At 49.5% G+C, this 22,014-nt stretch overlaps 3 protein-coding genes across 4 annotated transcripts; 1 reads left to right on the top strand and 2 right to left on the bottom strand.

Annotated features, from left to right (window-relative positions):
* The first annotated feature begins 804 nt into the window (after positions 1–804).
* Positions 805–6,699, top strand: LOC124692389. Of its 2 annotated transcripts, none has more exons than XM_047225745.1 (12): positions 805–1,152; positions 1,689–1,810; positions 1,895–2,339; positions 2,428–2,534; positions 2,636–3,449; positions 3,706–4,242; positions 4,461–4,649; positions 4,724–4,951; positions 5,043–5,276; positions 5,462–5,534; positions 5,605–5,794; positions 5,906–6,699. In XM_047225745.1, the coding sequence occupies exons 1-12, from the start codon at positions 976–978 to the stop codon at positions 6,375–6,377; spliced, it is 3,588 nt and encodes a 1,195-aa protein (XP_047081701.1). In that variant the 5' UTR covers positions 805–975; the 3' UTR covers positions 6,378–6,699. The 2 variants fall into 2 exon arrangements, with proteins under 2 accessions (XP_047081701.1, XP_047081702.1); XM_047225746.1 differs by having other exon boundaries at positions 5,608–5,794.
* LOC124692390 (protein MAINTENANCE OF PSII UNDER HIGH LIGHT 1-like) lies at positions 6,675–8,022 on the bottom strand. Its single transcript, XM_047225747.1, has 3 exons — positions 7,586–8,022; positions 7,364–7,498; positions 6,675–7,270 (listed from the first exon to the last, which is right to left on the bottom strand). Exons 1-3 carry the CDS (start codon positions 7,802–7,804, stop codon positions 6,917–6,919), a joined length of 708 nt encoding a protein of 235 aa, XP_047081703.1. The 5' UTR covers positions 7,805–8,022; the 3' UTR covers positions 6,675–6,916.
* An 8,366-nt stretch (positions 8,023–16,388) lies between these two features.
* Positions 16,389–19,872, bottom strand: LOC124687301 (DDT domain-containing protein DDB_G0282237-like). The gene is made up of 9 exons (XM_047221091.1): positions 19,749–19,872; positions 19,407–19,579; positions 18,956–19,320; positions 18,805–18,886; positions 18,374–18,714; positions 17,884–18,282; positions 17,593–17,754; positions 17,415–17,503; positions 16,389–16,992 (listed from the first exon to the last, which is right to left on the bottom strand). The coding sequence occupies exons 1-9, from the start codon at positions 19,859–19,861 to the stop codon at positions 16,842–16,844; spliced, it is 1,875 nt and encodes a 624-aa protein (XP_047077047.1). The 5' UTR covers positions 19,862–19,872; the 3' UTR covers positions 16,389–16,841.
* Between the last annotated feature and the right edge of the window lie 2,142 nt (positions 19,873–22,014).

Consider the following 22,014-nt stretch of genomic DNA (forward strand, 5'->3'; position numbering starts at 1 on the left):
CTTCGTATCCCCTCCGATCTTCTGGAAGCTTCGTGGAAAAATAAGACCCTAGGCGTTGATTTCGTCCAATTCCGAGAATATTTCCTTTGTAGGATTTCTGAAACCAAAAACAGCAGAAAACAAGAATCGGCTCTTCGGCATCTCGTCAATAGGTTAGTGCCGGAAAATGCATAATAATGACATAAAGTGTGTATAAAACATGTGAGTATCATCATAAAAGTAGCATGGAACATAAGAAATTATAGATACGTTTGAGACGTATCATCCACCGCCTCCGCCTCCAGGTCTAGCTGCTGGGCCTCAACGTCGGTGGCGACTACCTCATCCTCCTCCTCCTCCCGGTGGAGGTGGCGGCACATCTGAACAACGTGCTCCCAACTACGGTTCTGCCCGGCCATGGATGGATTAGCTTGAGGTGTGCCCGTCGCCCCCGCCGGTGTCCACCATATATAGCCACGGCGGGGCGGGAAACGGCGCAGGTAATTTCCCGCGCGCACGAAACGTCGGTGAAACTTGCCAATGTATTGGGCACGCGCGGGAACGATCGTCGTCGCGCGGGAACAGTTAATCGCCGCCGGCAGTCCTCGACCGCCATTAGCGAGCTTGACGTTGTCCGTTAAAAAATACGTCCGCACCGATGGAGGTACCCCAGACGCAAACGATCGCCTGGGCCACATCGCGTCCGCGGGCCGACAAACAAACGGACATTTCGGACGTCCGAAATGCGTCAGGTCCTGGAGATGCCCTTACATAAACATCGTAGACGCTCTCCCTGACACGCTGGTCCCGCGCCTCCTGCCTAGTCCCGACTCAGATCCGCTTCAAAACATTTCTCGAGCTCGGAACTCCCCAACGACAACGAGGGCAGAAACAGCAACAGCCGACGAACCAAATTCGTGTGCAATCTGACGCGACGTCCCGGAGGTCTGTGCGATTTTGGAGTGGAACCTGGGCGGGAATCGGTGGTCCGAGCGAATGGCGGTGCCGGAGGCGGTGGCGCTAGAAATACCGGCGGAGGAGGGGTCCCCGGCGGCCAGGGTGCCGCCGAGGATCAGGAGGAGGCTCGCCCAGGCGCGTGAGCCCAGCGTTGGCGCGCCGGCGACGGCCGAGGAGATCGAGGCCAAGCTGCGCGACGCCCATCTCCGTAGGCAGGTGGGTTGCTCTTCCCCCCTTTTTTTTTCCCGTTGCGTGCTTCGTTATTTGGGTTGGGTTTACGTTTTTTCTGCTGACTGCGTAGTTACGAGGTTGAGAAGTTCGAAGTGGAGATTTAGCACGTTTACACTGTAAATGCAAATCCTAGTATTGCAGTTCGATTACTGGCAAAATTGGCTACCACGTTGGTCCGTGTGTTAGTTTATTTGATCAGATCTTAGAGCCGCAAGCCGGTTGTGGACTTGACATTCTGCGAATGGGAGCCCTGGCTGGTCATTTTAAACGCAAAAGCTTTTTGCATCTCGATGCATTTATATTTTTGTAACAAGCCCTGGTTGGTTCTGATGGTGAGAATGTTGAATCTCCATTCCAATTGAATGACCAGTCGAAAGTTCATTCTCTCGTTTTGTGAACTAAATGCTAAGAATTGTGTGAAGGGTGGAATGACCTAAATGGGGTAGTTTGTGAAGTTCCATGGGCTGGTAAAACAAATATCATTGCTACTGCCGACTTACCTAAGTTGTTGTCCACTCCAGAAATTTCATGACGCATTATCATGCAAAGCAAGGCGTGCCGTCAGGAGCACTTCGCAGCCATCTCAGGAGGAGGATCCCAAGCAGCGCCTCGAAGCAAAGCTTGTGGCCGCTAAGCAGAAGAGGTAATCAAAAGAGGCAACTGGCAGATTATATTATTTGATTCTATTCGAGCAATGGTAACAGTTAAGAGTATTTTATAATTCTAGGTTGAGCCTCTTGGAGAAGGAGCAGAATCGTTTAGCTAAATTGGACGAGGTGCGACAGGCTGCTAAGAATGATGCGGAAATGAGGTTCAACAGGGAAAGGGAGGAGCTTAGCATGAGAGTTGAGCATCGGGTCCGGCAGGCAGAGGAGAACCGTATTCAACTCTTGCGTGCTCGTTTGCAGAGGCGGGCTGCGCTGGAGGAGAGGACAAAAAGGTTCCTCGGGCAAAGAGTGGCGTGGGAGAATAAGTACAGGGAGCGTGTGCGGTCTGCGATCCTGCAGAAGCGGAATGCAGCTGAGATTAGAAGGATAGGGCTATTAGAAGCTGAGAAAAAGCGGGCTCAGGGTCGGCTTTCACAGGTCCAGCTTGCTGCCAAAACTGCATCTAGCCAAAGAGAAACTGAGAGGAGCAAGTTAAAAGAACAGCTACAAGACAAACTTCAGAGGGTATGTATTTTTAATGCGCAGAGTTCTCACAATTGCTCTATCCTTTTGACTTATGCCTTACGGTTGCTAACCGTCTATGCAAAAACAGGCAAAGCGGCAGAGAGCTGAGTATTTGAGGCAGAGAGAAATTGCCCAGTGCTCTACGCATACCAGTTCAATTAAACACGGGGACTTTCTTTCAAGAAAGCTGGCAAGGTATGGTCTTACGCAGTTGAACAACTTTCAATATTTAAATAATTGTTTGGTTTGTATGTATAGATGAGATTTTATTGATATTTTTTTTCATGGCATTTCAGATGCTGGAGAAGATTCATAACATCTAGGAAGACAACAGTGGTGTTGGCTAGGGCCTTTGACATTCTGGGAATAAATCAGGAATCTGCTGATTCCATGCCATTTGAAAAACTAGCTCTCTGCATTGAATCTCCAGAAGTTCTTCAGACCACCAGGGCATTGCTTGATCGCTTGGAGAGTCGTTTTATTCTTTCTCAGTCATCAAGTTTATCCACACCAGAAAATATCGATCATCTGCTCAAGCGCCTGGGATCACCAAAGACTAGGATCCTACCAAGTAATGTGGGAAGAGCTAGAGTAACACCAAAAAGGGCAACTAGAAATCCTGACGCTGGCAAATTACCTAGATATTCACCAAGGGTAGTGCTTTGTGCTTACATGATACTAGGTCATCCAAGTGCTGTTTTTAATGTACGAGGCGAACGAGAGAAACTACTTGTGGAGTCGGCAACAAACTTTGTGAAGGAATTTGAACTGCTGATGAAGACAATACTTGATGGGTTAGATGGTGCATGCATACTGAGGCAGTCAACACTAGATGCAGTCTCTCCTGGATCTTCTACTTACCAGGAATCTTCTTCAATTGCTGCTGATCGGAAAAAATTCAGATCCCAGCTGGTTTCTTTTGACAAAGCTTGGTGTGCTTATCTTTACCACTTTGTGGTGTGGAAAGCAAAAGATGCCAAGTCGCTAGAGGAAGATCTCGTGACAGCTGCATGCAAGCTTGAGCTCTCAATGATGCAAACATGCAAAATAACTGCTGAAGGCCGATCAGATAACCTTAATAAAAATAATTTGAATGCCATCCAGAAACAGGTATAATTTATACCAGTGCTTCTTTTTTATGTCCTGCATATCCCTTGTGTGACAAGTATTGTTTTAGGTGCATGTGATTTGTGTAATTAAGAAGGCATTTCAGCTCCAGAATTTACTATAGTCTGATGAGTAGTAAAGCCTTGGCGTTCTAAAGAAAATCTGGAATGTTGCACTTAGTTTATGTACTTTGATGCTCTTCTATTGACATCTTCATAGGTATAATGTCTGTTAAAACAAGTTTCTGCTTGTTGTCCAGGTTATGGTAGACCAGAAACTTCTAAGGGAGAAGGTTTGGCACCTAGGTGGTGAACCTGGTGTTCAGAGGATGGAACTTGCTTTATCAGAAACACGATCAAAGTTCTTTGGAGCTAAGGGAAATGGGAGCCCCTTGTCAACAGCTGCTGCAAATGTCGCATCTTCATCTGGAAAGTCTCCTCTTTCTGACATTAAAGATAGTTTGGACAAGGATGCTGAAAGGCCAGGTAGAGTTGTTCAATCTTTGTCCAGAGCTTCCTCTTCACTGTCACGAAGTAACACTGGAGATAACATTAGCCAAATGACCATCACACTGCCAGAAAAGCTGCCAACCGAGAATGAGCTTGCCCAGTCTTTGTTCAAAGTTCCCTCTTTACCATCTGAAAGTAGCTCAGGCGACAAAGCCGTCAGTAGCCAAATGAGCATCACAGTGCCAGAAAAGCTGCCAACAGAGAATGAACAAATGGTCAATGAGATTCTGCATGGCTCTTTTCCTGATAGCTTTGAAGATGTTGGTAAAGTTGAGGGAGATTTCAAGGTTAGGTCCTATCATATACTAGAATTTTACTGTTGAACTTAATATCTAGGGTAATGTAAGAACCAGAAATGTATATCATGTTAGAGAATTTTTGTCAGCATGGACTGTATAGGGAAACTCAAATTACATGATGTAGGGTGTAATTTTTCCCAGTGTAAGATGCACCTCCAGTTAAGTAGCACGTAATTCTCTCACTCGCTCACTTTTGTTATTCTTAGGCAAAGGTCAGGGAAACAATGGAGAAAGCTTTCTGGGATGTGGTTCTGGATTCAATGAAAGGAGACACACCAGACTACAGTTATCTGGTCAACCTAGTAAAGGAAGTCAGGGATGCATTGCACCAGATGGCTCCTAAAGGGTGGAAAGAAGAAATAACAAATAACATTAACCTTGAAATGTTGTCTCAGGTAAGAAGAGTGTGAATGGTGTTATGATGAATCTGTAATATATAGCTGATACTAATATTATTGTTGGCTGAAAGGTACTTGAGTCAAGCACCCAGGACACACAGTATCTAGGGCACATTCTGCAGTACTCTCTGGGTATGGTGCGCAAATTATCTTCTCCTGCAAAGGAAGATGAAATGAAGATCAGTCATGACAAATTATTGAGCGAATTGATCGAACACTCTGAATCCAATAATGGAGGTCCATATGCATTTGTAATAGCTGTCATCAAGGGCTTGCGGTTCACTATGGAAGAATTAAAGGTTTGTTTAATACCTTGAGGTCTGAACAATTTACACTGACTACAGTGAAACTATAACACCATTCCTAACTAAATATTTTTATTTCCAACAGGCTCTTCAGTCAGAAGTCAGTAGAGCACGGATACAGCTATTGAAACCAATTATAAAGGGCTCGGGTGGTTTTGAGTACCTGCAGAGAGCTTTTGCTGATCGCTATGGATCCCGTTCCAATGCATTAGTTTCTCTCCCTTCAACTATTCAGTGGATTTCTGCCTCAAAGGATTTGGTAGAAGAAGAATGGAATGATTATGTCAGCTCCTTGCAGACCCTGCCTGCAACAGACCATGTTAGTATCTAGACACCGTGCATAGCTACTGTTCTAAGCAGCAACAGTGTACTTTCGGATTTTACCCACTGTTATTGATTAAGATTACAGAAACAAGCTCACGGGCTGTTTTTAGCAACAGTTACATAAGTACTTGTGGTTTTCACTTGATGCTATTGATTGAACTTACAATCCCCTCATAACAGGTTCAGCCATTTGTTACAACCCTACGAGCTGGTCGTGGAATTCCAGATCAGCAACATGTAGTGCCTGTAGCAGGTACATGTTTTTAAATTTTATTTTGGCCAATCACCTGAATTTTGTAATCACTTTGCATAATGTGAAACAGAAGAATGTACAGAGCTACCAGCGTGCACGGGAGAAGAGCTTGACAAGCTAATAAGAATTGGGCTATTGCGGCTTATCAGCAGCATGGAGGGCATGCAGAGGAAGTCAGTACCTGAGACCTTTAAGCTCAATTGGTTGAGGTTGCGTGCTGTTCAGAGTCAATTCCAACAAGTGATTGTTATCGCAACAAGGTGAGACGTTATTTAATTTTGTATTATTTTTTGTGAATATTTGTATTTTTTCGTTATTATGTGATATCGGAGCTATAGAATGAATCGACTGAACCTATGTTTTTCTGACAGCATGCTTGTCCAGCGTCAAGTTTTGATGAGTGAGAACTCAGAGACCACTCCTTCGAAACTGGAAAATGCAACCTTGGAACTGTTTAACACACTCACGGAGCTACTAGATAACTTTTCTGATGTTAGCACAGACAAGATCATTGAGGTTATGATCCATTCGGCAACCTCGACCAGCTCTTGTTCAGATGAAGTGATTGAGAACAGGAAGCAGATATTGACCAGGGTCTTCCTTAAAAGCCTCCAGACCGATGACACCGTCTTCAGGAAGGTCTCTCGATCTGTTTACTGTGCCTTCCGTGCGATCACCCTGGGTGGCAGTGGGGCGAAGGGCAAGATGCTCGCCGAGGTGGCCCTCAGGCGCATCGGCGCGACAAGACTCACTGACCGCGTAGCGAAGGCTGCCGCAGTGCTACTGAAAGTAGCAACAGTATCAGAGCAGGTTCACGGCCCGTGGTACAAGCACCTGCTGTGAGAGTGACCTCCTGATTTTGTGAAATTGTGCCCCTATCATCAAGGTGTTGTAGAAATGAAACTGTGCAGCAATGTACAAGCGTTGCAGGGTGGTAACAGTGTTTGAAGATTTCACCGTCTCTGAGCTAGGAGGATATGGGAAGTTATCAGGTGTGCTAATGTGCCTACGTAAACAATGGTTTAGTAATCGTGTGAGAGAGCTGAAGCTGAACAAGCATGGTAATACTGTCTTCGTGTAGCTCGTGTCTATATGTATATGTGCTGTACTGTATATATTAAATAATAATGCTACGGAAGATCAACACTCTGGAAACGTTTTCATCTACAGTACTAATGTGTGTACATATATATGCCTTCCATCAGCTTGCTTGTCCTAGCATACATCAAAACGCAATGTATTACAGATAACCTGCAGGTACTGAATTGCTGATTCACAATCTCATCATCTCATGTGCCTGGCTAGGCTTACACATCAAACTCTATGCTCCGATGTGCACCTGAAGAAGATGCACCGTGACACTGCGAGCTTAGTAGCTATGCTCACGATGACAGCTGCTCGGCGCTGTCGGCCGAAGGCTCTGCCGACGCCTCCAAGGTGGGTGAGTCAGACGGCGCCTCCTCCGGCGCTGCCGCCTCCACGACTGGTGGGCTTGGCTCGACCGAGAACGCCGCCGCGGCGGGCTGGAACTTGGCGACGTAGTAGCTGAGTGGCGGGCCGGAGTAGGGCGTCTGCACGGGCGGCTGGTTCTTGCTGACCTGGATGAGGATGGAGGAGGCCCCGGCGACGACGATGAGTGCCAGCCCCGCCACGAGCGCCGCCGTGTTCTCGGAGCCCTCGGACGACGTCCCCGCCGTGCCGGAGCTGATGGCGCTCTCCGCCACGTACACCGCCGGCTGCGAGCGACGATTCGGTGTGGAGGAGGACGAGCGTCAGTTTGTGATTGCCGGGAAGCAGAAGAACAGGACATAGCGGCAAGATTAGGTTACCTCGACGGAGTAGATGTTGGTCTGGCCTGCGGTGTCCTTCTCGACGAGGCCCGTCCACCCCTTCTTCTTGGGAGGGAAAGTGCCCACGACCTGGGTCCTCTCCTCCGCCAGCCACTCCATGCTCAGGCTCCCGACCTGCACAGCCACACACAGTAACTGCGAAGTCCACCCAGGAAGAAGAGAAAGAGGGACGATTGGCAGGCGATGACGCGATGTAGGTACCTCCTTCTCTGGGGCGCACTCCACGTCGTTGCACTCGGAGTCGTCCTGCGGCGGCGGCGGCGACGAAGAAGCATTGCAGGACACCGACAGCAGCCTGCTGCTGCTGATGCTTGCACCATTAATGCCTCCTCCGCGCAGAACCGTGGCCTGCTGAGGCTTGCTGCTCCTCAGGAACACGCAGCTGCTCGCAGCGACCATGGATTGGGCAGGGCAAGCCATCTCTTCTCTTCTCCCTGCCTTCTCTCTCCTCTCTCTCTCTTTCTCTCTCTGCACGTACAGCACACAAGCTCGAGCAGGAAGAAGTTGCGGACTAGAATTGGATTATGGCTGTGGCTTACGAGCACCACAGATTTGCCAAGCGGCTTTTGTAGTGTTGGCGATTATTTTTGCGTGGGATATTTGCTCTGTGGATGCTCGGTGGTCCACGTTGTCTCGCTGGCTGCTACGGGTTTTCCTTGAGCTGGCAACGTTTCCTTGTAGTACCAAGCTGAAACGGAGGAGGTTTTGCAATGTTTAAAATAGCCGGCTACAGGATATAGCCGCGGTCTTCCAAACACTATAGGCTTCGGTATAACGCTATTTAAGGACTTTGGCACCTTTTAGCGGGCTAATGCAGTTAGCCGCACCATGCGGGAAAGGCTATAGCGGGCTATAGCCCGGCTATAGCCGGCTATTTTAAACTATGAGGTTTTGCCTTCCGCGAGCCTTGCGGCCCACACACTCGGTGTAGTGGTGTGCATTGTTCACAGCTGCACGTACACTCACTCCTACTGAGAGAAATAACATCGCAACTCGCAAACACAAGTTTAGAGCATCTCCGGCCGCATCCCAAAGCGTCCCCAAACAAACAACGCGGGATGGAGCGTTTGAGGAAGCGTTTGGTTTGTGCCGCGTTTAACGTCGCTCTCCCGCCGCGTTCCCCAAACGCCGCTCCCAATCTTTTTTAAATATTAAAATACTCTTTTTCTTTTTTTGCATTTTTATTTTAATAGAGAGAAGAAATATTCCACAAATTAATACATAATTCGGAACATGACTTACATAAACTAAGATATAGTTTGTAACATGGTTTTCACAAACAAATACATAGTTTGAACCATGGTTGACACAAATTAAAACATTGGAAAATAATGAAACCTAACTTGTGTTGGCATCGCAGGTTTCGTGTGTTTGTTGCAAAGAAAGAACACTCTCAGGCACTCACAGTCACTCAAACTGGAAAAAATCCAGCATTACCCTATTGGTCCTTTCGAGGAAGAACATCCAAAAATATATGTGCATATTTTCGCTGCGAAGAAACAATACTCAATCGTCCTCTTCATTGGTGTCGCCGTGGTAGTCCCGGCGGCAACGCGTCTCGTCAAACGTCTTGACGCTCATATCCCCCACGCCAAGGTAGGAGAATGTGAGCACGCAACCGGCTTCGAGATCGTGGTAGCGTGCGAACTTCTCCCAACCGGTGTGGAGGTACATCTTTGCCGCGCCCGTCGAAGAGAACTTCCACCGGCCACTGGCAGCAATCGCAGGCAGCCTCCCGCAGATGCAGCGAGGCCGGCGACGAAGTCGGCGAACTTGTCCGGCAGCCTCTGGATGCTCGTTGCCGGCGACGAAGTCGGCGAACTTGTCCGGCAACCTTTGGATGTCGGGTGGGTCGCCCTTGAGGACGACGACGAACTCGAATAGCACCTCCTGCTCTACCTCCTGCAGGTCCGACGACGAAAACGACGGCGTCGCATGCGATGACGAGCGTGCAGCTCTGTCGCGGTCGCGACCACGACCACGGCCGTGACCTCTGCCTCTACCAGCCATGGCGTCGACTCTTGAAATGGTGGCGGCTAGGGTTGGGGAGATAGGCGCTAGGGTTTGTGTGTGAGAGACGATGAGAGAGCGCCCCTTTTATAGGCCAGAGGGAGGCGGGGGAGCGGTGGCGCTCATTAACATCGGCACGCAGAGCTAGGCGCGATGAGACGCTTCGCTGCGCCTCTGCGGGAACTGCACCGTCGTTGTGCGTCAATAACTTCCGTCGCGAGGTAGGCGATGGTTAGGTTAAACTTCAATGTGCCACTGACGCGTCGGTCCCGCCACTCCTCGCCTCGCATTTCGTTGTATCCGGTGTGCCCGGAGCTCCCCTGTGTAGCGGGGACGGGCTCGGAGCGCCGGACATCGTATTGGGCTGCGTCGGACAAAAAGAGGCTTCGGGGCACGCGGCTGAGAATGTTTTTTTGTCCGGCGCGCCCCAAATCCCTTTGGGGACGCTTTGGGAGATGCGGCTGGAGATGCTCTTAGAACATCTTCAGTGCGTTTCCAAGACGCGTCCGGATTATGCGTCGGATCGACCACTTGGTGGACGTCGTGGTGCCGCTTTTACGACACGTCAGTTTCCAGCCGTGGCCTCTAAACGAGGCCCCAAAACATTTTAATAACAAGAAATATAAAGTTTTTCAGTTAAATTTAATTATATTTTACAAGTTTGAATGACAAACGGATAAGTGATCACCTCTAGCCTACTTGCCGTCCCTCGCAGCGCTTAACGGTCTCGCCCCGTCGTTGCCTCCCTTCCTATTCCGCTTCTCCGCCGCCGCCGCTCCCTCCGTTGTGCGCTCGCCAGAGCGCGGTGGGTCGCCGCGTTCTCCAGGAGCCGTTGATGCGGTTCTTCGTTGGTGTCATCCTCGGCCTTCTTCAGCGTCTCGAATGACGTGAGGATGACCCTTTGCTCCGTCACCTTCTCCTCCGGATCAGGCCCGCTCCAGTCGTCGTTGTCGTTGTCATCGTCGTCCTCCGCACTCGCTGCTTCCCGCTGTTGTTGCTCCGCGTCGAAGGCCGTGTGAGCCGCGTCCTCCTCGGCCGCCTCCCGCAATGCATCGACCATGAACTGCTCGTTCATCGCCGCGAGCTCCAGGTCCTCCTCCATGACGTCGTCCTCATCGTCGTCGTAGTCAAACTCGAACATGAGAGGTGTGTTAGAGTTGTATATACGTTTGTATACGTGTACGGTATTTTATACCGATGTAACCTTGTTGTACAAGTTGATCATAATATATAAACAAGCCAGCCGGTTGGGGTTAACCATGGCAAACAACTCTTTTTGATTTGGTATCAGAGCAGGTCGACCCCCTAGGGTTTCCCTGTCGCCGCCGCTCCGCGCGAGCCCTCCGCCGCGCCGCCTCTCGCGATGAGCTCTTCCGCGATGCAGATCACCACCGTCGGCGCGTTGGTTTCCTCCTCCACTCCATCGATCCCCGCCGGCGCAATCATCACCGCACCCACCGGCCACAACATCAACACCATCACCGTGCGCCTGGATCGCACTAACTTTCTCCTTTGGAAGATGCAGGTCGTCCCCAACATCGCCGGCCAGGGGTGGTACGGCTTCCTCGACGGCTCCTGCAAGATGCCCCCGCCCACGATCACCGAGAGCACGGGCGTCGACGCCGTCTCCAGCCCCAACCCCGACTACGCCAACTGGTTCTACACTGATCAGCGCGTCCTTGGCATCCTCGTCGGCTCCATGACGGAGGAGATCCTCGGCCACCTCATCGGGCGCAACACTCGGCGTCCGTGTGGTCCTGCCTTGTGTCCATGTTCTCGGCACAGAACCGAGCAGGGGCACGCCAGATGCGACGACAGCTTACGTCGCTGAAGAAGAACAACCTCACCGCCGCCGCCTACTTCCACAAGATGAAGGGGTTTGCCGATGCTATGGCCATGGTCGGTTCTCCGATCTCTGACGACGAATTGATCGACTACATCGTTGTCGGTCTTGGGCCTCAGTATGAGACCCTGCAGCACTCTCTCACGGTGCTCGCCGCCGCCGGCGCGGACAACCTCAGCGTGGAGGACTTCTACTCCATGCTTCTCTCCCGTGAGGCTCTCATGGAGCAGAACTCGCAGGCCCCCGACTTCTCCACCTCCGCCAACGCCGTGGCGCGGCAAGGCGGTGACAACCGTGGAGGGGGGCGCCCCTTCGTCGACAACAACAGCGGCCGCTCCGGTGGCCGCCCGTCCGGACCACCTGGTGGCGGCCATGCATCCGGTGGCCAGCAGCAGCAGCAAGGCCAGCGTGGCAACCGCCCCAACCAAGGGGGCGGTGGTGACGGCGGAGGAGGGCAAGGTGGTGGCGGCGGTCGCACTGGCCGCCAGCGTGGCACGCGCTGCCAAATCTGCGAGTACTGGGGTCACGATGCCCTCCAGTGCCGAAACCGGTTCAACCAGGCCTATCAGCAAAAGGATTCTCGCTCCGGGAACGCCGCCGCCTTCCAGGAGTCTCAGCCCTGGTTCTTCGACTCAGGCGCCACCGACCACCTCACCAACGACATGAGTCGGATGAACGTTCAGGATCGCTACCCCGGCAAGGATCAAGTGCAAGTCGCCAACGGTGCAGGTTTGTCTATTACGCATGTTGGTCGCTCTCAGTTACCTGGTTCATCGTCTCCCATTGAGCTTAAAAATGTCCTCCTTGTTCCCGGTATTAGCAAGAATTTGCTTTCAGTTTATCGTCTTGTTTCTGACAACCATATATTCATCGAGTTTCATAAATATTTTTTCTGTGTCAGGGACAAGGTCACCAAGAGAATTCTACTTCGCGGTAGGAGTCGTGGCGGTCTCTACCCGCTACCTTTCAGTCGCGCCATGGCATCTGGGCCTCATGCGTCATCCGGGGTGCGACTGTCTTCTGAGTATTGGCATCAACGTATTGGTCATCCCTCAAATAAAGTAGTGCAAACTATTGTTAGTTCCAATAATCTATCATGTTCTTCAAACATTGAGTCTTTAGTGTGTGATGCATGTCAACGTGCCAAGAGTCATCAATTACCATATAGCTATTCGACCCGTGTTTCTCAGTCTCCTCTTGAGCTTATTCATACTGATGTTTGGGGTCCTGCTTTGCCTTCTTCCGGAGGTTTTAAGTATTATGTTAGCTTCATTGATGATTACAGCCGCTATTCTTGGATTTACTTGATTAAGCACAAATCTGACGTTGAGAGCATCTTTTACACCTTTCAGTCTCATGTTGAGCGCTTGTTGAATGCTAAGATTCGCACTGTCCAGTCCGATTGGGCGGAGAGTATCACCGTCTCCATGCCTACTTTGCACGCACGGGTATTGCTCACCGTGTTTCTTGCCCGCATACCTCTCAACAGAATGGTATAGCCGAACGCAAGCATCGCCACCTTGTCGAAACAGGCTTAGCCCTCTTAGCTCATTCCTCGCTGCCACTTCGGTATTGGCATGAGGCTTTTCTTACTGCATGCTATCTTATAAACAGGATGCCCACGCCCATCATCAACAACGCCACCCCAGTTTTTCGCCTGCTCAACACACCTCCTGAGTACTCCTTTCTCCGCACGTTTGGTTGTGCGTGTTGGCCTAGTTTGCGTAAATACAATTCGCGTAAACTCGAGTTCCGCTCCAAGATGTGTGTTTTCCTTGGCTATAGTCCCATGCATAAAGGCTACAAGTGCCTTGATCGCTCCACTGGTCGCATATACATCTCTCTCGTGATGTCGTGTTCGATGAGAAGGTGTTCCCTTTTTCTACTCCGGGTGTTGTCGTTGATGTCTCTAAACTGCTACCTGTGTCATTTCCTTCCACTGAACCAGTTACTCAGAGCACCGACACGTGTAGTTATGACATTACCATGTTGCTAATGCACCTGTTTCTGTTGAGAGCTTCCCTGTGCAGGTTTCTTCCATGCAGCCGGACCAGCGGATCGACGTCCCGCCTTTGCATGCCTCGGGACGTGCGCCTTCTCATGCAGAGGCACCATGTGGCTCGAGCAGTGTCGCGCCTGGCGGCCCAGCTCTTGCCTGCCCGCCTGTGCGGCAGACGCCTTCCTCGCCCACGCCTGGGCAGACCGGGCCCTCACCTGGGCCGACCACGTCCACGCCTGGCACTGTGGATGCCTCGTCCAGTGCTGCGCCGGACTCGCCCTCTGCTTCGCCCCCGGCCTCGCCTGGGTCGTCGCCAGCGCCACCGAGTCCCCTCGACTCGCCGGCATCGTCTGCAACACCTGGCGCTGAGCCACCTCGGGTCATCGTCACGCGGCAGCGCAATGCTGTCTTTCGTCCCAAGATTTATCAGGACGGCACGGTTCGCTATGATCCCTATCGCCGTCGTGCTGTTCTGGTGGAACCAGCCTCACATCGCACTGCTTTGACTGAGCCTGCTTGGCGTAGCGCTATGGAATCTGAGTTTGATGCACTTCAGAAGAATCGGACGTGGGTCTTGGTCCCTCGTCCTCCTGGCACTAACATTGTTGGAAGCAAGTGGATTTTCAAAACAAAGTTCCGACCTGATGGTTCGGTTGATAAATACAAGGCACGACTTGTCGCTCGAGGCTTCACGCAGCAGCACGGTATTGATTATCATGACACGTTCAGCCCGGTGGTCAAGCCAGTCACAGTTCGACTTGTTCTGTCTCTTGCTGTTTCTCGCGGTTGGTGCCTTCGTCAGATTGATGTGAGTAACGCTTTTCTTCATGGTTTTCTCACTGAGGAAGTCTATATGCAGCAGCCGCCTGGTTTTGAGGATCCGCAATATCCGCAGCATGTCTGTAAGTTGCAACGTGCTCTCTGTGGTCTCAAACAGTCGCCTCGTGCCTGGTATGCGCGCCTTAGTGATAAGCTCCATCAGCTTGGTTTTGTTGCCAGTACAGCGGATACCTCTTTGTTCATCTTTGCTCATGCCGGTGTGGTGGTCTATATGCTTGTCTATGTCGATGACATTGTCCTGGCTGGATCCTCTTCAGTTGCAGTTGAGAAGCTTGTTGCCACCTTGTCAGGTTCTTTTCCTATCAAGGATCTTGGGCGCTTGGAGTATTTCCTTGGGATTGAGGTTGCTTACTCTCCTTCGGGGCTTGTGTTGTCTCAACACCGTTATGCCCTTGATCTCCTACATCGGGCCAACATGGAGCAGAGTCGGGCGGTCTCTACGCCTATGTCCACTTCTGACAAGTTGACACGCGATCTCGGCACACCGCTTGGTTCAGAGGATGCTTTCAAGTACAGGAGTTTGGTTGGGGGACTCCAGTACCTCACATTGACGCGCCCTGACTTGTCGTTTGCTGTCAACAAGGTTTGTCAGTACCTGTCACAGCCGACTACTGCCCATTACGAGGCGGTCAAGCGTATTCTGCGCTTTGTTCGAGGCACTGTGTCGACTGGCCTGCGTTTTCGTCGCTCTCCTTCTATGGACCTCAGTATCTTTACTGATGCGGATTGGGCTGGCTGCCCTGATGATCGTCGTTCCACGGGCGGGTTTGCAGTCTTTCTTGGTCCTAATCTTGTGTCCTGGAGTTCTCGCAAGCAGCCGACTGTGTCTCGCTCCAGTACCGAGGCAGAATATAAGGCTCTGGCCAATGGCACCGCCGAGGCTGTTTGGATTCAGTCTGTGCTGCGGGAGCTTGGAGTGTTTCAACCCCGACCTCCTGTCTTATGGTGTGATAACATCGGTGCCACATACTTATCTGTCAATCCGGTTTTTCATGCTCGCACGAAGCATATCGAGATTGATTTTCACTTCGTTCGCGAGAAAGTCGCGCTTGCTGCGGTTGATGTTCGTTTCATCTCCACCGCCCACCAGCTGGCTGATGTGTTTACGAAGCCTGCTACTCAGCTTGCGCTTCGTCATTTTAGTTCCAATCTTAACCTTGTTCACGACGGTTTAGATTGAGGGGGAGTGTTAGAGTTGTATATACGTTTGTATACGTGTACGGTATTTTATACCGATGTAATCTTATTGTACAAGTTGATCATAATATATAAACAAGCCAGCCGGTTGGGGTTAACCACGGCAAACAACTCAAGGCGGAGGTGGAGATGGAGGCGATGGCGGAGGATTTGTAGGCCTACACGCCGGCTCCCAATTCAACTTACATTCATCACAGAAACCTCCCTAGTTTCAGCCACAAAAGGACACGTTTAATTCTATTCATGGTAGCAAGATAACCCGAAGGGATGATGAGCGGGGTGAGGTGGAAGATTGCTTGTGTGGTAAGCACAGATTTGATAAGAGTCACCTGGCCCGTCACATGGATATTTCCCCCTTCCCAAGTGACTAGCTTTCCAGCTATTTTATCCTCAAACGGTTAGAAATCAACCCTCTTTATTTACCGCACGGAGGGATGGATGCCTAAATACTTTTGAAGTCGTTTGTTAGGCTTTCATTTTGTTTGTAGCATTTTGAAATGAATACATTTCACTTACATTGTAATTCCAGAAATGCATACTTGTTTGATTGCCACAGAAATTGCAAGTAACAGCAGAATTCAATATTGAATTTGTAAATGGCTTCGGTAGAGAAACACAAATGATAGGTCTCAGCTTGGAATTGTGATTACTCATGGCATCATTTTGCTAGATTTCCTAAATGAAATGACTGACCAATTCTGTGACAACCAAACAGCCCACCTAGGAAATTCCAAAATGAATTCCAGGATTACATACCCAAATGATGGATACCAAACGACTTAGGAAAGGATGCATAGATCACCGGCAAGTCACGACTCACGAAGCACCTCATCAAGATCTATGTTATGACATTTTATTGGCACCATCAAGCTCTTTTGGAAATGTGTCAGGCCAGTGACCTCGATTAGTAATTTCCTCTTTGTAGGGAGCCACAAAAGCCACCACATCATCCATATATAGAAGTTCTAATGATGTTTCCTCTTCCTCTAATCTTGTGTAGAAGATCGTGTTGGGTGGTCAATTCAAAGATCTGTTGAAGAGGGTCAATGACAAATTTAAAATAAAACCAGAGCAAGAATTATAGAACAGAGATAGTAACCTTGGGGACTTGGATGAAGACACGTTTGCCCTTGAAGTCAAGGGACAGACTGTTACTACATTCTTTGTTCCAGAAATAAAAAGAAACTACCGCATTCCCTTGCGATTTTTGCCAAAAGCAAAATTACACCCAGAGAAGAGTGCCCTGGTGACATATAAGATTAACATGAAAAAAACAGCATACATATTCCTACCTAATGCTCTAGTACCATATTCTCTTATTACAGCTAAGATACATTGCTCTAAGAAGGATATATTTCAAATGCTAGCTCTAGAGGGAGTACTAGCTCCAGCGAGAGGCAGAAATAAGTCCTCCCATTGTGCACTCTGCAATCTTGCAAACCAAGATCCCAAGGTGGCTGGGTGACCATGTCTCCAGCCTCCAGGAGCAGCCACAGGGAATGCAGATCACAGAGAACGCCCCACGAGGCCATCATAATCTCCTAGCGCAAACAATGTCATCCAATAGCTTAGTGTTCGTTCCATTTGTTGACGTACTTCAGGAACGCCATGGAAGGGCTGTCCCTTGGCTGAGCTCGAACACGGGTGGAACGGCGCAGCACAGCCTCCTCGAGTGATATTTTGTGAGTGATCTCTTTCAATCGCTTCTCTAGCGCATTGCTGCAACATGTAGAGAAAAAGGGTTAGTCGACACTTCATTGATGAAATGGCAACAGTGCCATGTCCATTTTGCTATTACTGAGTGTAAATGATGTAAGATTGCAAGTCTGTAACAAGATTATTGGATGATCAGAATCAAATCATTGTGGACCTTCTAGCACTAGACAACTGAACATCAAAGCTTTGGAAGAAGTCTTCCATAATCAAGGAAACAAAGTAGGTGGCTTGTGAGATGAACCCATGTTCTTTCCAGTTATAATAGAACATGTGCAGTAACTATAACAAGAGGGTAAGTAGCCATTTGGAGAGAAAAGACATAATGAAGGCAACGATGTTTGCTTCTACCATATAAGTACCTTTTCTGCAACCAACAAAAAAAGAAACCCAACAGTAACCAATTGTAAAGATCACAATCTATGTACCTTATGCTATTATAGAACTTCTCCAGCTGCACTTTGAGAGCTCTCTCTCGTATACCTTTCACATTTAGTGAGCTCATGAGCACATCAAGCTGTCATTCAAAATTAGCATATAGTTAAACAACCATAGCTACCGAAAGCCTTAACAAACTCTCTTAACAGTCAGAGCAATAGCAATTACCTCTTCCTTCGTGCTGTAGTATCCCCATTCTTTGCAATCTGCACTTTCAACAAAAAGCCTTCCTTCACGTTTGAAAAACCAGTACCTATTATAGTTTCTATCTTTCCCAAGAGGGCTGGCACGGATGGATAATTTTGCCTTCTCAGTTTCAAGGTGTCGCACCTACAAATATATTTCAGATTTGATAAGCACAGTAGCTAAACTCGGTATAAATAGCAGTCAGTGACAATGAAACATGTTAAATCCATAGAGATGCATTCACACATGAGTAAACTGGAGTCAGGTGCTCACCAGATGCAATTTTCTTTCCGTCTTGCTTGCGGAAACATCTCTCTTATCGCTTTCTTCTTTCCCCTTACGCTGCTCATCAACACACTCGTTGCCATCTTGTACAACATCATTGTTCTCATCTTTACTGTTTTTGTTTTTCTCTTCTCTCTCCTTTCTGGCAATCTCTCTTTTTGTTGCAACAAGAGCCTGTTGCTGCTCTACCCGCTCACTTAGTTTCTCTCTTATAGCATCAGTTGCAATAGCTTCTTCGACTAGTTCCTGGAGAATCTTAAGTTTTATGTCAACGTCTATAGGACCATAGTAACCCCTTCTTACAGCCCCAGAGTTACAGGAGAGTTCTTCAATCTCTGTCTTCTCCAAGAAAAAACTAAGATATTCAGCCCACTTTTCTGAACTTAACTGCAGAGAAGCATACAAATAGAAGAAATTAGTATATTCAGTAGATGGAAAGGAAGCGAGACAAGGCTAATTTAACAGGTAAAAGGAAAACCTTTGATTTCCTTTTGTTGGTCTGCAGAGCTGTAAAATAATCACTGTCATCCTCAATAAGCAAACGGAACAGTGCTGAATGTATTTCCACAATAAGAACATTGCTTTCTTTGTGGCAAATTGCATTCTCCAGATCTGCTAGTGAAAACGGGTACAGATTCAGAACCCTCCCAAAAGATAAGCAGAAGTCCCATACCATAAGTAAATCTCCCACAGAATTTCTTGGTATCCCAAAATCTGTAACCAGAGGAGGCCTCTTCAACAAAGCAGGATCATCTGCAGCAGGGCTTACTAAGAGATCATCTATTGGGTACTTAATTGGCACAGATGCATGTCCCTCGTCTGGCAAACATACAAAAATCAGCAAGGGCGGATGTCAAAAACCTGCTACCAAAATTATTACAGCAGATGGTGCAAGTTCAACTGAATCACCTTTCTTGGACTTTTTTCTCCCATCTTCAGTAGTTACACAGTCATGCCTTTTCCTCCCTTTCTTTTGCAAACCTTCACCATACTAGAAGAAGAAAGCTAGTTTCAGTATTATAACATACATGAGAAGTAATATAGGCAAGAGAATGCTTACCATTATGTCATTAGGGGGCTCCATGGATATGCCATATTTCTTGGCAAGATGTTCATGTAGAATCCATGGGGTACTATGTGATGTTGAATCCCGGATCAAAAGCTTCAGAATATTCCTGCTAACAGGCGCCCTGCGGCGTATCAGATCTGTAGCTTTGACTACTGACGTGTTGATCACAGTCTTGCTCTTGCCTTGACGAATCCAGCCCACCTCATACAACTTTGTGTCACCAGAATCTAAAATCTTCAAAATCTTGCAGGGAGCTTCAGCATCATCCTTTTTAGCATGCAACTCTATTCCTTCAAATACATCTTCCTGGAGAGCAACATATATCTTGTTGACAAGCTCAATTAAGCCAAGGGTGCCTGAAAGAAAAGGTGACGCAAAATATGTTGTCATTCAAATCAAGTGAAGCATTTGCACAAAATCATCCAGAAATATTTGAACTTACTGTACTGAGTCATCCTGAGAACATGAGCCATTATCTCTGTCGGTAAGTTCTGAACCTTCTCCATCGCCTGGTGCTCAGACACCAAAGCTTCTTCGAAAGTCAAATTGGATTTCCCAGACACGTTACATGTCCAAACTCTCTGGCGATAAAGGTTCAACCTCTTAACATATTCTCTGGTGACCAATTGTTAAGGGCAGACGCATTGGAAGTTTGGAACCAACAACAGGGTTGACATATTCCAGTGCATATGTAAAAGGCATAAACAGCAACAAGGATTACTACTCCCAAAGAGATGAAAAGCAAAGATGAATTAAGCTGCGGCAGTGTAGTGAAAGAGGATACTGGTAATCTAGGAATATCTCCTTGGTGAAGCGAATTTGGAAAACCGCCTGCTCAGGGTCCAAGTCCTTTGGTGGCTCCAGCAAGGAGAAAGGTTTCTTGTTGAGGAGAGGCATTGGACCTGTGACCCAACCTACACGATAGGGAAGCACAATTAGTATGACTCCAACAAGCTAATACATAAGGTAGGATATAAAAGAATGTGTCTCTAGGAGTCGTGGTGCACTGGAGAAAGTATCTAGGATACTAGTAAAAACAATCAAGCAGCAGCGTGTGGATATAAACTAGTCTGCAGAATTACAAAAGGGGAGAGAAGGAAGATTGTGCATAATAATGATAAGTTAGCACTTAGAACACCGGACTATAGATAGAAGGCGATATAATGTAATGTAACTAGTGTTGTACCACGGTCTAAGCAGCAAACGCAAAACCCGAGATATTGCAGATAGTATACCCAATGCAAAGTAAAGCAGAACAAGACGGAAAGCAATTTGCACGGGCATATACCGAATCAGTGAAGACGCGAACCCACGTTGCTTACTCTTAGAGCATGTCTAACAGGCCCCGTATTTTTTCGCCCCTTAAAACGCGAGTACAGGGCCCTGTATTCATTTTTCGCCGGCCGAAAACTCGGACGAGCTAGCAGACCCCGTATGTCTAAACTGTAAAGAAGAATATTCCCAGAATATGCCAATTCTTTTTTCTTCTCTTCTTCCTTCTCTCTTTCTTCCCAGACCTCGTGCGTGCATCACAGGCACAGCTCTTCAAAACTGCCCCGGCCGCCCTGCTCAGCCCCTGCCCCGGCCGCCCCTGCCCTGCCCCGGCACCCCGCCGCCGGCCCTGCTCCGCCCCGGCCGCCCGCCGTCCCCCGCCCCGGCCATGGCCGCGCTCTGCTCCGGCCGTCGGCCGCCGCCCGCTCCAGCTCCGCCCCGGCCGCCCCCCATCCTCCAAGGCCGGCCGCGCCCGCTCCCGCCCCGGCCGCGCGCGAGCCACGGCTGGCCGCGCCTGCTCCCGCCCTGGCCGCCCCCCACCCCCCACGGCCGCGTCCGCACTGGCTACGCCCGCTCCTGCCCCGGCCGCCGCCGGCCCTGGCCGTGCCCGCTCCGGCCGCGCCCGCTCCGGCCGTCCCCACGCCGGCCGCGCCCGCTCCCGCTCCGGACGCCCGCCATGGCCGCCGCCCGCTACAGTGCGCAGAAGCAGTTGCGAGCTGAAATTTCAGCCCGCCAAGGTGAGGGGTTCGCCCTGTATTCACCCTCCCACCCTGTACTTGTAAGGGGCGAGGAGCCGCCCCGTAGCCAAAACTGTAAAAATTCGATACCGGGGCTGATTTACGGGGTCTGCTAGACGGCCGGGTAGAGCTCTACCCCGTATATTGGCGGTTATTTTACAGGGTTGGGGCTTTTAAGGGGTCTGTTAGACCTGCTCTTAGCCAGTTGCTCGAAAATGAGGAAAAGCAGAAGGGTGCGTGCTTTACTGACCAAATGGCTGCATCGCCTGGAAACCCCCAATATTCAAGAAACCCCGTTACGGTCTCCGGTACCCCAATTTTTTTCTGGAATCGACGCCCCGTGTGTGATTTTTCCAAGACCGGCGTCTGTCGCAGACAAATCCCCTACAAGGCCCGCCTAACCTCGCCTCAGCCGCTACGGAGTCAGCTGAGACGAACGCGGAAACAGAGCAATAGAAAACTGTAGTAGGAAGCTTTGGATCTTACCGGGATGGTCCGGCGGGAGCGGGCGGGCGAGGCGGGTGTCGTCGGGGAGCCCGCGACAGGCGGAGGAGCTCGGCTAGACGCGCGGTGGCGGCGGGGACGAGGACCCCCGGATCGTGGCGGGGCGGCGGGTGGGCGAGATGGAGGGTATTCGATTTGCTTGGCGCTCTCGTTTTCGATTTGCGTTTTGAGGGGAAAAGAAGGGAGCGGAGGAGTGAAAAAGAAGCGCGGAGGTGGGAAGAGCGGGATGGGGGGAAATTTTGGGGGAACAGAACAGCGGTTGCCCAGTCTGGAAATCTCCAAAGCTCCAGCCCAGCTAGCAGCTAGGTGTCAATCGTTTGGCGCCCTCGTCTCCAAATTTTCATCATTTCTTAGCGCTCCAATTCCGATTTGGTTTGGGCAGGGCAGGTTCGTTTTTTCCAACAAACAACCGCTTTTGTGTACTCATCTTTTGACGTGGCATCCAAATGTTAAACGTGGAACTTCATGTAGGTGCGCGTGGCTCGGTCTACATGGTCCGTGTCACCCGCGTCGACGATCACCTGCTCGGTTCAACAC

Source organism: Lolium rigidum, chromosome 2 (assembly GCF_022539505.1).
Source record: "Lolium rigidum isolate FL_2022 chromosome 2, APGP_CSIRO_Lrig_0.1, whole genome shotgun sequence".
In the NCBI taxonomy this organism is placed as follows: Eukaryota; Viridiplantae; Streptophyta; class Magnoliopsida; order Poales; family Poaceae; genus Lolium; species Lolium rigidum.

Bases quoted from the DNA above. Each gene is read 5' to 3' on its own strand.
- LOC124692389 (XM_047225745.1), top strand. From the start codon at position 976: ATGGCGGTGCCGGAGGCGGTGGCGCTAGAAATACCGGCGGAGGAGGGG. The intron at 5,277-5,461 runs GTTAGTATCTAG...CCCTCATAACAG, and splicing joins CCCTGCCTGCAACAGACCAT to GTTCAGCCATTTGTTACAAC. The intron at 5,535-5,604 runs GTACATGTTTTT...AATGTGAAACAG, and splicing joins ACATGTAGTGCCTGTAGCAG to AAGAATGTACAGAGCTACCA.
- LOC124687301 (XM_047221091.1), bottom strand. From the start codon at position 19,861: ATGCCTCTCCTCAACAAGAAACCTTTCTCCTTGCTGGAGCCACCAAAG. The intron at 19,321-19,406 runs GTAAGTTCAAAT...CTTTTCTTTCAG, and splicing joins TCTCAGGATGACTCAGTACA to GCACCCTTGGCTTAATTGAG. The intron at 18,283-18,373 runs GTTTTCCTTTTA...GCTTCTCTGCAG, and splicing joins CCAACAAAAGGAAATCAAAG to TTAAGTTCAGAAAAGTGGGC.
- LOC124692390 (XM_047225747.1), bottom strand. From the start codon at position 7,804: ATGGCTTGCCCTGCCCAATCCATGGTCGCTGCGAGCAGCTGCGTGTTC. The intron at 7,499-7,585 runs GTACCTACATCG...GTGGCTGTGCAG, and splicing joins AGTGCGCCCCAGAGAAGGAG to GTCGGGAGCCTGAGCATGGA. The intron at 7,271-7,363 runs GTAACCTAATCT...CGTCGCTCGCAG, and splicing joins CCAACATCTACTCCGTCGAG to CCGGCGGTGTACGTGGCGGA.